At 43.9% G+C, this 11,596-nt stretch overlaps 1 protein-coding gene across 1 annotated transcript; it reads left to right on the forward strand.

Annotated features, from left to right (window-relative positions):
• The first annotated feature begins 6,947 nt into the window (after positions 1–6,947).
• Positions 6,948–9,683, forward strand: RPL37A (ribosomal protein L37a). Its single transcript, XM_054478793.2, has 4 exons — positions 6,948–7,091; positions 7,487–7,615; positions 8,165–8,247; positions 9,557–9,683. Exons 1-4 carry the CDS (start codon positions 7,089–7,091, stop codon positions 9,618–9,620), a joined length of 279 nt encoding a protein of 92 aa, XP_054334768.1. The 5' UTR covers positions 6,948–7,088; the 3' UTR covers positions 9,621–9,683.
• Positions 9,684–11,596: the final 1,913 nt, after the last annotated feature.

An 11,596-nucleotide genomic window follows, 5' to 3' on the forward strand; every position in this document is an offset into this window, starting at 1 on the left:
CTGGCCCATGGAGCTGCTCTCTGCCTTCCCTCACCAGGGTCACTAAGTGGTATCTTGTTTCCTGAGTGATCCTGGTTGATTTCTGCCTCTAGGGCTGGCATCAAGGAAGCCTCTAAGAGGCAGCAAAGGATCCTGTTAGTCTTGATCCACTTGTGCTTGAATTAATCATGTCTTTTTCCTTCTTGGCTTCGGAGGAGCCTTTTTCTAGATCAGTGGGAGAGCTGAGAAATTGAGCAGGAGGTGTCATCCCCACACCACTGGCTCTGAGGTGTTGCCGTGTCTGTTCATTCTCGTCTGTTAGAACCTCAGTGCTTTTTGAAGTTCTATCCTCTTTTTTGCAAAGGGGAGAGAATGAAGTTCAACCTTATATTTACTCCATCCTCCCACTTCTCACTAAGTTCAGAATTACCAACATAAAAAGTGGCTTGGAAGTTTAAAGAGGGTTAATTGGAGAAGTCTCTTCTACCTGTGTTTTGTTTTGGTTTTGTGTTTTCCTGTGAGGTCTCAGTGAAGGAAATGAATTCCTGACCATAGCAGAAAGCATTAAGAAGCCTGTGAGTCACAGTCTTTTGGGCATTATGACAATCAACAGTTATCTGATTTTGCAAGATCCTCTGCACACATTTCTCTCCCACCCCCTATTCAACAGATTTTGAGGCTCTTTTTCTCTTTTTTAACTCCTCTTTTTGGGGACAAAATACAATATACAGAAAAGTTCATAAAACAATTTACAGTTTAACAAAATATCTTAAAATACACATCCATGTAACCATAACCCCAAGGTTATGAAAATAGTATGTTGTGAGGCTGGGTGTGGTGGCTCACGCCTGTAATCCCAGCACTTTGGGAGGCCGAGGCAAGTGGATCACATGAGGTCGGGAGTTCGAGACCAGCCTGACCAACACGGTGAAACCCCATCTCTACTAAAAAAAAAAAAAATACAAAAATTAGCTGGGTGTGGTGGCTCACGCCTGTAATCCCAGCACTTTGGGAGGCCAAGGCAAGTGGATCACATGAGGTCGGGAGTTCGAGACCAGCCTGACCAACACGGTGAAACCCCATCTCTACTAAAAAAAAAAAAAAAAATACAAAAATTAGCTGGGTGTGGTGGTGCACGCCTATAGTCCCAGCTACTTGGGAGGCTGAGGCAGAAGAATCACTTGAACCCGGGAGGCAGAGGTTGCAGTGACCCGAGATCGTGCCACTGCACTCTAGCCTGGGTGACAGGGCGAGACTGCCTGGGCGACAGAGCAAGACTCCGTCTCAAAAAAAAAAAAGAAAGAAAGAAAGAAAAAGAAAATAGTATGTTGCAGGAGCTTTTGTGTTTTGCCTTTAATGTTTAGATCTATAATCCACCTGCAGTTTATTTTTGTATATGGGGCGAGGTAAGGCCAAGGTTAATTTTTTCCATATGAATATGCAGTTAGCTTGGCACCACTTATAGAAAAGGCGGTCCTTCCACCTACTGCTCTGCAGTGCCTTCTTTTCAATATTATGAACTTGATGTAAAAATACATCTAAGGCCGGGTGCAGTGGCTCACGCCTGTAATCCCAGCACCTTGCGAGGCCAAGGCGGCGGATGACCTGAAGTCAGGAGTTTGAGACCAGCCTGGCCAACATGGTGAAAACCCATCTCTACTAAAAATGCAAAAAAATTAGCTGGGCATGGTGATGGGCGCCTGTAATCCCAGCTACTCAGGAGGCTGAGGCAGGAGAATTGCTTGGACCCGGAAGGCGGAGGTTGCAGTGAGCCGAGATCGTGACACCGTACTCCAACCTGGGCAACAGACAGAGACTCTGTCTTAAAAAAAAAAAAATCATCTAGAAAAGTACAAGCTCAAAAATAAGAGTCCTGCATTCTCCTCCCTCCCTCCCTCAGCCCTACCTCCTAGAAGTAATAACTAAATAATTTGAGATAAAGCCATTTGTAATTTATCTCTATGCATACAAATATATGTAAAAATACACATAGAATCTGTTTTTACAAAAATTGTATCAAATTCTTCATACTGAAAATGACTAACTTCACATGATGTACTTGGCCATTGTTTCATATTGATCTACCCGTTAAATTATTATTTATTTATTTATTCATTGAGACAGAGTCTCTCTCTGTCGCCCAGGCTTGAGTGCAATGGTGCGATCTCAGCTCATTGCAACCTCCGCCTCCTGCTACTCGTTAAATTAAGCTTAACCCAGTGCTGCCTCCTTACATATTTTAAAGTCCACCTAAAGGTTTCTCTGTACAGAGTGAACTGTAACCCAACTGGATTGGTAAACAGACTGGGACCCACTCTTGTAACAAGTAGCCAAGTCTTAGGTAATTACTGCAGCCACATTTCAGCCAATCACAGGTGGCCAACCGTTCACACTGTGTTCAAATAAGGCAAATGTGCAACCAATCCAGCTCTTTCTGTCCTCACTTCCCTTTTCTGTATGTTACTTTCTTTGTTCTGTCCATAAATGTGAACCAACCATGTGGCAACCCTGGAGCTGCTCTGAACATCTTCTGGTTGTGGGGGCTGTCCAATTCACAAATCATTCTTTGCTTAATTAAACTCTGTTAAATTTAATTTGTTGAAAGTTTTTCTTTTAACATACCTTATCCCACTTAAGAATTGCCAAGTAACTACTCCAGTCTTTATGTGTGCACTTCCTGTGTAAATGCTTTGTGATGGGTCCATTAATAACTAGAACGAGTTTAAATGGAATTTGAGGGGAGAAGCAGGAAAGGAAAGAAGGGTTGCCCGAGTCAATTCCCACACTCTTATTCTTTCGGGGCATCCAGGACTGCCTTGGAGGGCCTAACCTCTCCTGCTGGGCCAGCTCTTGCCTGTGGTTCTGGGCTCACGGGACTCTCAACAATGCTGTGAGGGCCCCACTCTTGCCTGTGGCCACCAGGGGCTTTGTGGAGAGCAGGCTCTCTTGAGGCATGAAGTGAAGGAACAACGCCCCAATAAACCCTTTCTGTCTCCAGCACAAGATGAATTTGGAATGATGCTTGCACCTCAGATTTCTTTCAAGAATAAAACGTTCCATATGCCCCAAGAGAACTGGTTAACAGCTACAAGAACTCCTCTCTAGAGGTGACTTTTAACTTATTTATTTTTCTAAAGGCAAAGAGTGAATGTTGAGGGCTCCTTAAGAGCAGAGGTGAGTCAGCAATTATTTTTACTGAGTCTTTTATGGGGACACATTACAGTTAACATTCTCCACACCGGATGGTCCTCTAATAGGGACAGAAATTTATGAGCCCACAGAAAAGACAAAATGAGACTTTAGGAGAGGGCCAATTCTCTGAAGTCACTCAGAGCTGATTTCATGAGTGCTATTTGTACATCCTCAGGCTTGCTATTTAAAGAGAATTGTTCAGTTTTGACAAAATTGCTCTGAACATGAACAATTTCCTCCTATTATGGAGTGTCTCATTTTCAGCTGCTTATTGCATTCCTACTCATGCATTCCCTCTTGCTCTCTCTCTCTCAGACCCCCTGAAGGCCAGAGACGTAGGAGGCTCTGCAGCGGAGGGCGTGGGGGAGGCAGCACATTTGCTAAATGATGATCTGAATTAGGCTGTAGTGCCAGCCCAGGATGGCTCACCTCAGCTCTGCCTGGACTGCCCCAGCATGAAGCTGACTCACCCACTCCCCAGGTCAATTCAGCACCATCCTGCGTGGCCAAGAGGCACAGTCTGAAAAGGGAGGAACGTGGTGAGCGTTTGTTTAAGACTCCTTCTACTAGTCTCCTTTGTTTGTACCAACATGGATATGTTTTTGTTTTAATTCATAGTTTTCTGGAGGCAGACATTGTTTGGGTGGAGAGCTTTCCAGACAACATCACTGAAATGCAGTGCATTTCCCTTCTGAGGGAAGAGGGACTTGTTCCCTTGGCCCCTTGCCATCTTCCACCCTAACCTATGGGGGCAGAGGGTGCATGAGGCCTGTGGTGGAAGAGAAACATCTTGGGCACATCTCACTCCCTTTGTGGGCCTCAAGCGGCATCAGTTACCATGATTGTAGTGGTTTCATTGTGTCCAAGCTAAAGAAATTAAGGAGAAAAGAGATGGGCATATTTTTAAGGGAAAGAAGAAGGAAGATCTTCTGTAGTTCCTTGAGTATGGCAGAAGAGGAGAGAGGATTGAAAGGGCAGAAAGAGATGTTGAAATCAGGTAGCAGCAGCAGCAGCATCTCAACAAACACACTGGCCACTATTTTAAAATGTCCACTAGACACTTCATGGAAGTTATTTTATCCTCCTGAGACCCTTTATTGTACAGTATACTCATTTTGCAGCTGTGGAAAGAGACTTAGAGACTTGAATCATGTGATACAGTGGAGAGAACACACGTCTAGGTGTCACTTAATGGCTATGTGACCTTGGGCAAGTCATTTGACCTCCCTGGGCCTCAGTTTCCAGTTTGGGCTACATTATCTCTAAAGCCTTTTTCAGTTCTGACATAACTGGACTGACTTTATAAAGCAGAGAAACCCAAACATATAAAACACTTCATATACCCATCACCATTATACCATGCAAGGTAACAATCCCCCATTCAACAGATATTACCGCTGACACGTCAGGCTCTTGTATAGGTCCTGGGATGCAGAGGTGAACAACACAAGCCCTGTCCTCATGGAATTGACTTGTGGTGACCTCCTTGGGTGGTAGTGGTGGTTGTTTTAAAATAGACTTTATTGTGTATAACAGTTTTATAGTTATATAAAAAAAATTGAGGAGAGAGTAGTTTTTGTACACCCTTACCCAATTTTCTCTGTTGTTAACATTTTTTTTTTTTTTTTTTGAGATGAAGTCTTGCTCTGTCGCGCAGGCTGGAGTGCAGTGACACGATCTCAACTCACTCCACCTCCACCTCCCAGGTTCAAGCGATTCTCCTGCCTCAGCCTCCCGAGTAGCTGGGATTATAGGCACGTGCCACCATGCCTGGCTAATTTTTTGTATTTTTAGTAGACATGGGGTTTCACTGTGTTAGCCAGGATGGTCTCAATCTCCTGACCTCATGATCTGCCCACCTCGGCTTCTCAAAGTGCTGGGATTACAGGCGTGACCCACTGCACCCAGCAACATCTTAACATTAGTATGGTAAATTGGTTACAATTCATAAAGCAAGATTAATACATTATTATGACCTAAAGTCTATAGTTTATTCGGATCTTCCTAGTTTTTAATGTATTGTCTTTTTTTTTGTTCTAAGATATCATGTTACATTTAGTCATCATGTCACCTTACGCTCCTCTTGGCTGTGACAGTTTCTCAGGCTTTCCTGGTTTGACAGTTTTAAGGAGCCCTGGTCAGGTATATTGAAGGATGTCCCTCTTTTCGAATTTGTCTATTGTTCCCATGATTAGACCGAGGTTATGGGTTTTGGGAGAAAGATCACAAAGGCAAAGTGCCATTTTCATTCCACATCAAGAGGACATAGTAACAAGATTATCACTGTTGATGTTGACCTTCATCACCTTGGCTGAGGTCGTGTTGGCTATAAAGTTACTCTTTTTTCCCCTTTCTATACTGTGCTCTTTGGAAGGAAGTCATTCTGTGCAGCCCACACTTAGGGAGTGGGGAGTTATACTCACCCACCTTGAGGGCAGAATATCCACATAAATTATTTGAAATTCTTCTTGGTCGGGTGCAGTGGCACACACCTGTAATCCCATCACTTTGGGAGGTTGAGGCGGGTGGATCACGAGGTCAGGAGTTCAAGACCAGCCTGGCCAATATGGTGAAGCCCCGTGTCTACTAAAAATACAAAAATTAGCTGGGTGTGGTGGTGCACGCCTGTAGTCCCAGCTGCTTAGGTGGCTGAGGCAGGAGAATCGCTTGAACCCAGGAGGCAGAGGTTGCAGTGAGCCAAGATCATACCACTGCACTCCAGCCTGGGCGACAGAGCAAGACTCGGTCTCAAAAAAAAGAAAAAAAAAGAAATTCTTCTGCAAAAGAGAGTTTCCTCTTGTCTTTCATTTATTTAGTCTATCATTTATTTATATCCACATGGACCCATGGATATTTATTTTACACTTGGGTTATAAATCCCCTGAAAAAAGGCAGCCAAATTTCCTAGTGCGTGTGTTCTACGTGAAGAAAGATCATGTGTCTAGTCCCAGAACACACCCTCCCTACCCCGGGCCTCAACCAGAAATCCAATTCTTCCCTGCTGACCCCTTTGAGAGACCTGGAGGGACAGAGAATTGATGGTGGGTAAAGGGTAAGATGTTGGAGTTTAAGGGTTCAGGCCTGGACCAGGAAGCTGTCTAACAGCCTAGTGTGGGGCCATGGGAGTGGGTTCTGAAATGAAGTGGAAGGCAGGCCATCCGCACTGAGATGGAGCAGCTGGAACACAAAACTCCAAGGTGACTGTTAACTGTTCCCGAGCCTTCCAATCTCAGGCTTTCCTCAGGAAACACCAGGCTCTTCTGAATTAGTCGCGGGCAGAACCATCGTCCTTTCCTTCAGAGCTCTGATCAGTTTGAAACTTTTTAACTTCTTAATGTGGCTATATGATCGTTTGCAGCTGGCCTGCAACTTGTTCTGGGAGTGGAACCTTGGATTTTAGTCACCACTGTCGCTAGCATCCTGCACAGTCAGCCACTTTTAGCAAGCATAATTAGCAGAGGGGAAATAAATGAGATTTGGAACAGAGACGGGGTTTCACCCTGCTGGCCAAGCTGGTCTCGAACTCCTGACCCGCTCCGCCTCCCAAAGTGTTAGAATCACAAGCGTGAGCCACCGCGCCCGGCCCCACAAATGTAAGATTTATGCACTTCTCCAAGCCAAGTGCTGTGCATCGAATGGAGGAACTCGTACCTTTGCAGGATTTTGTGATATATGTGAAATAATCTGGACATACTTCTGCTATGGTTGTTTGTCGTCAGTTTGTAAATCTGGGTAAACCTGGGTGAGAGAGACACCTTACAATTGCAAACATTTCTCAGGAGGCCGCCGGAAAACGCCCAAACCATAGAGCTCAGTTCCTAGCTAGGCCTCTACCAGCCACTTCCGCTCGTCCGCCTAATACCGCGCCTGCGCACCGCGTCTCTTCCTTTCTGGGCTCGGACCTACATCGCGGCGACATGGTGAGTGTGGGTTACTGTGCGGCCTAGATCTGTATCTACCTGCATCTGTCCTTGTTTTCTTCTCCCGCACCCGTCTCCTCACCTGCTTGCCCCGTGTTCTCTCCTGTCTCCATGCCTTCGCGGGAGACATCATTATCGGAAGCTGCCCAAGGCGGAGGGGCGGGGGCGCCTTGGCTGGGCCTGGCGCGCTCCGGCCAGGTTAACGCTGGGCTTTCGGAGCGCGCGGCCAGCTCTGGGCACTGGTTTTGTTGGGTTGAATTTAGGGAAAACTAGGTCACATGTAATTCACATGTCGGTCACACGTCAGTGAGGTGAAGGAACGGTGTGTGGAGGCCCCGGGGCCTGCCTGGGTTCCAGGTTTAACTATCACTGGTTTCTCACTTCACTCTGAACAGGCCAAACGTACCAAGAAAGTCGGGATCGTCGGTAAATACGGGACCCGCTATGGGGCCTCCCTCCGGAAAATGGTGAAGAAGATTGAAATCAGCCAGCACGCCAAGTACACTTGCTCTTTTTGTGGCAAAGTAAGTAAGGCAAAGTCTCCGGTGAGGGGAGAGGGAGGGCAGGTTTCTTAACCCAAGTGAGGCCTGACTTCAAGGTATTTTGTAAGCCGTGTGCTGGTGAGCAGTTAGAACTACTCATACCGTTGATTATGAGTTTTAAGATAAAAGTGTTGATGGTAACTTTATTTTGTGAAATGTTTTTCATTTAAAGAAAACCACTTGAAAGTTAATGGGTAAAATAATCATTTGACAGAGCGCCCCCAGCCTAAGCCAAACCTGCTTTGTGGGAAATGATTCCATCAGTTTTGTCTACTGATGTTTCTGCACCAACTCCCAAGATGTCTGTGCATCTAATACCATTCTACTTGTTCTGCGAGGGATTTTTGTTTGATAAAGGTTTGAACGTTTATGTGCAAAGTACTGCATTATAGCAATCCTTGCTTTGTTTCTGAGAGAGAAAGGGAGGCTTTCACATCCCTTACAATAAGGTGAATCCAAATTTAGACTTCTGGATGCTTGTAAGAGAAAATACTTACTTGGTTCATAGTGAAAATTGGTTCTCTTTTATAGACCAAGATGAAGAGACGAGCTGTGGGGATCTGGCACTGTGGTTCCTGCATGAAGACAGTGGCTGGCGGTGCCTGGACGTACAAGTGAGTCTGTTTCCTTGTATTTGGAAGTGTGTGGACCACATAGGCCCAGATTTCAGGTTGTTGCTGGATGGGCAAGTTTTAACACTTTCTCAGGACTGAGAGAATAAGGATGTCTTTGTATTTTCAGAATTCCTCCGTGGTGGTTTATTTTCAGTTATTGAAAGAGTAAACACAAAACTACCAAAATAGAAGTCGGAAATCTAATTCACAGACTACTTTAGAATTTGATGGTCACTGGGCACATCGTTGTGAACATTGTCATGATACTGTGCAGGTCCATTAGTGGGGCTGAATCTACTGAACGTTGATTGGCACTGCAAATTTTGATAAAAATAGGTGAAGAGGTCAGTTAGTTCCAAACTGTATTTGAAAACTTGAGGCCATAAGGACCACCACAGTTTCATCTTTCTGAACAGTATTAGACTGCTGCAGGTTTGTGAATCTGCAACTCAATATCACCTGACAGGGCGATACTACAAACACTATACTACAAACTAGTGTCTAGACCTGTGTTGTCCAGTACACTAAGCACATATATGGCTAGTGTAATTAAATAATTGGATTTTAAAGTTTCAGTCAATTTAAACTTAAACCGAAGCAGTGGAAAATGTTGAAATATATATATATTCCTTGTGGGGGTTTTTATTAGGGCAGAATGGAAAATGGGAACTAGAGTGCTTTCTTGGTTCTGATAGGAAAGTGAATTAGCATTTATATACTCACCATATAGGATGGTGATTTTCAGATATAGTTCCTGAATTTTGTGGTAAAACTTTTGTAGTCATTTCAATAGCTGTCTTTCCCAAAGGCACTTTAGTGTCCGCTCTGTTTCCTTAATCATTGTTCTCACTGTACCATCTTGTAATTTATTGATTTCTTGTAATCTGTCCATTCCCTTTTAATAAGTTTAGGTCAGCCTCTTAGAACCATTTCTTTTTCATGGGATGGGGTAGGGGGAGTTAAAGCTAGCTTGTCCACAACTGAGTTACTTAAAAAAAAAAAAACAACTCTGGTTGAGAAATCAGATGCATGAGATTGTATGTCTAATTCTGCAAGATCCTGAAGGCATGGCTCTTAAAGGATGCCATCATGTAGTTTAGAAGCCACTAATATCCAAGGAGTAACCTAATGTTGGTTAGATCTTTGGATTGACTGCGGCAAAGTATTGGTAGAGCAGTCTATCTCAGTATAATTCTTTCTAGGAAAATTTGGGAAGAGACTTTAACACAAAAACGAGGCAGATTTACTTATTTGCCATTTTCTATGTTAACATGCTTAATTATGTTGGAAACTGAATCTTTCTTTCCAGTACCACTTCCGCTGTCACAGTAAAGTCCGCCATCAGAAGACTGAAGGAGTTGAAAGACCAGTAGACGCTCATCTACTCTTTGAGACATGACTGGCCTATAATAAATGAGTTAATTTATGTAACAAAATTGCGTTGGCTTGTTAACTTTATTAGACATTCTGCTGTTTGCATTGTGTAAATACTATTGTATTGGAAAAGCATGCCAAGATGGATTATTGTAATTCAGTGTCTTTTAGTAGTCAAATGGTAAAATGCAGCATAAGAATATAAGTCTTCCAAGTTAGATATGTGTATTAGCTTTTTATAAGTCTGCTCCTGCCAGTTTGACTTTGAGATACATTGGAGCCAACTGTAAACTTCAGTTTTTAAATTACAGTCAATTTTTTTTGTTTGTTTTTGAGGCAGAGTGTTTGTTACCCAGGCTGGAGTGCAGTATACTGATCTTGGCCCACTGCAACCTCCACCTCTTAGGTTCAAGCGATTCTCCTGCCTCAGCCTCCTGAGTAGCTGGGATTACAGGCACGTGCCACCATGCCTGGCTAATTTTTGTATTTTGGGTAGAGATGGGGTTTTCACCACATTGGCCAGGCTGTTCTTGAACTGACCTCAAGTGATCCACCTGCCTCGGCCTCCCAGGGTGCTGGGATTACAGGCATGAGCCACCACGCCCAGCCTTAAATTTAATATTTTTATAACCTGTCTAGGCTGGGTGCGGTGACTCATGCCTGAAATCCTAGCACTTTGGGTGGCTGAGGCAGGTGGATTACTTGAGGCCAGGAAATTGAGACCAGTGTGGCCAACATAGCAAAAACCGTCTCGACAAAAAATACAAAAAATAGCTTGGTATGGTGGCACATGCCTGTAATCCCAGTTACTTGGGAGGCTCAGGCACCAGAATCACCTGAACCTAGGAGGCGGAGGTTGCAGTGAGCCAGGATCGTGCCACTGCACTTTATTTAGCCGGGACAACACTCTGTCTCCAAAAAAAAGTTTCTGAAGGTAAAAGATATACTAAAGGATATACATATACTGCCTCTTCTATGATGTTTCATTTGACCTACACTGTACCAGCATCTTCAGGAAACAGTATGAAACTAATTTCACATTAAATGTTGCAAACGTCTGCGATTCTCCAGTTTTTAGTTTGCAAGTAAGGATTCGTAGGATTGATTTCAGATTGACAGATGGTTGTAGTAACAAAAAAATGAATTGCCTTGGAGAATTCGAGTTATTTTAGGCCTGCCTTTGACACTTTAATGCACTTAATTCACTGCCAATTTAGACTAACTCATCCATCTGTGGTATGGACTTCTCAGTCCTCCTAATTGGTATGTCTTTTATCTATTCCAGAGTCAGTAATCCTTTAAGGATGCAAATTTAATTCGATAAGAATGTGGATTTACTTCATCTTTAGGACAGAGTAAAAACCTTTATTTCACTTGGTCTGACCCCTATCTTCTATAACTTGTTTTTTTGCCCATTACTGGCCTTTGCACTGATGTCTCCCTTCACCTGTACCTCCTGCATTGCCTCTGGCAGAAACGTCGCTACCCCAGGAGAATACTTCACTGGGTCAAGCGTTTGCTAGATCCATAGCAGTAACTGGTCATCTGTGGGTCTCATTTGTGTCACAAAATGGTACTCCTACTGATTCTGTAATGTGAAGCAAGTACTGTGGGTCAGTAGGGGTAGGACCAGGAGTGACAAGTCAGGATTTTCAGGCTTCATAGGAATGACACAGCTCTCCAGGTGAATCTCCTGGAGAACTCTCCATAGGATCTCCAGGTGAGTGACCAGGATTTCATGTAAGCGTAGGGAATTGAATGAGCATTAGATGGTCTAATGCTGTGGTTAAGAACACCAACTTAGCCAAACTGCCTAGGTAGTTGGGTGACTTGGGTTACGTGACTTAACCTCTCTGCTTGAGTTTCCTGTATAATTTGTGGTAGTAGTATATGATGGGTGTTAGGATTACTAATTTGGAGTCTTGCAAAGCTGCTGTGTTACATGATTAGGCATGGAAAACTTCAGTTTTTGTAG

This window comes from Pongo pygmaeus, chromosome 11 (assembly GCF_028885625.2).
Source record: "Pongo pygmaeus isolate AG05252 chromosome 11, NHGRI_mPonPyg2-v2.0_pri, whole genome shotgun sequence".
In the NCBI taxonomy this organism is placed as follows: domain Eukaryota; kingdom Metazoa; phylum Chordata; class Mammalia; order Primates; family Hominidae; genus Pongo; species Pongo pygmaeus.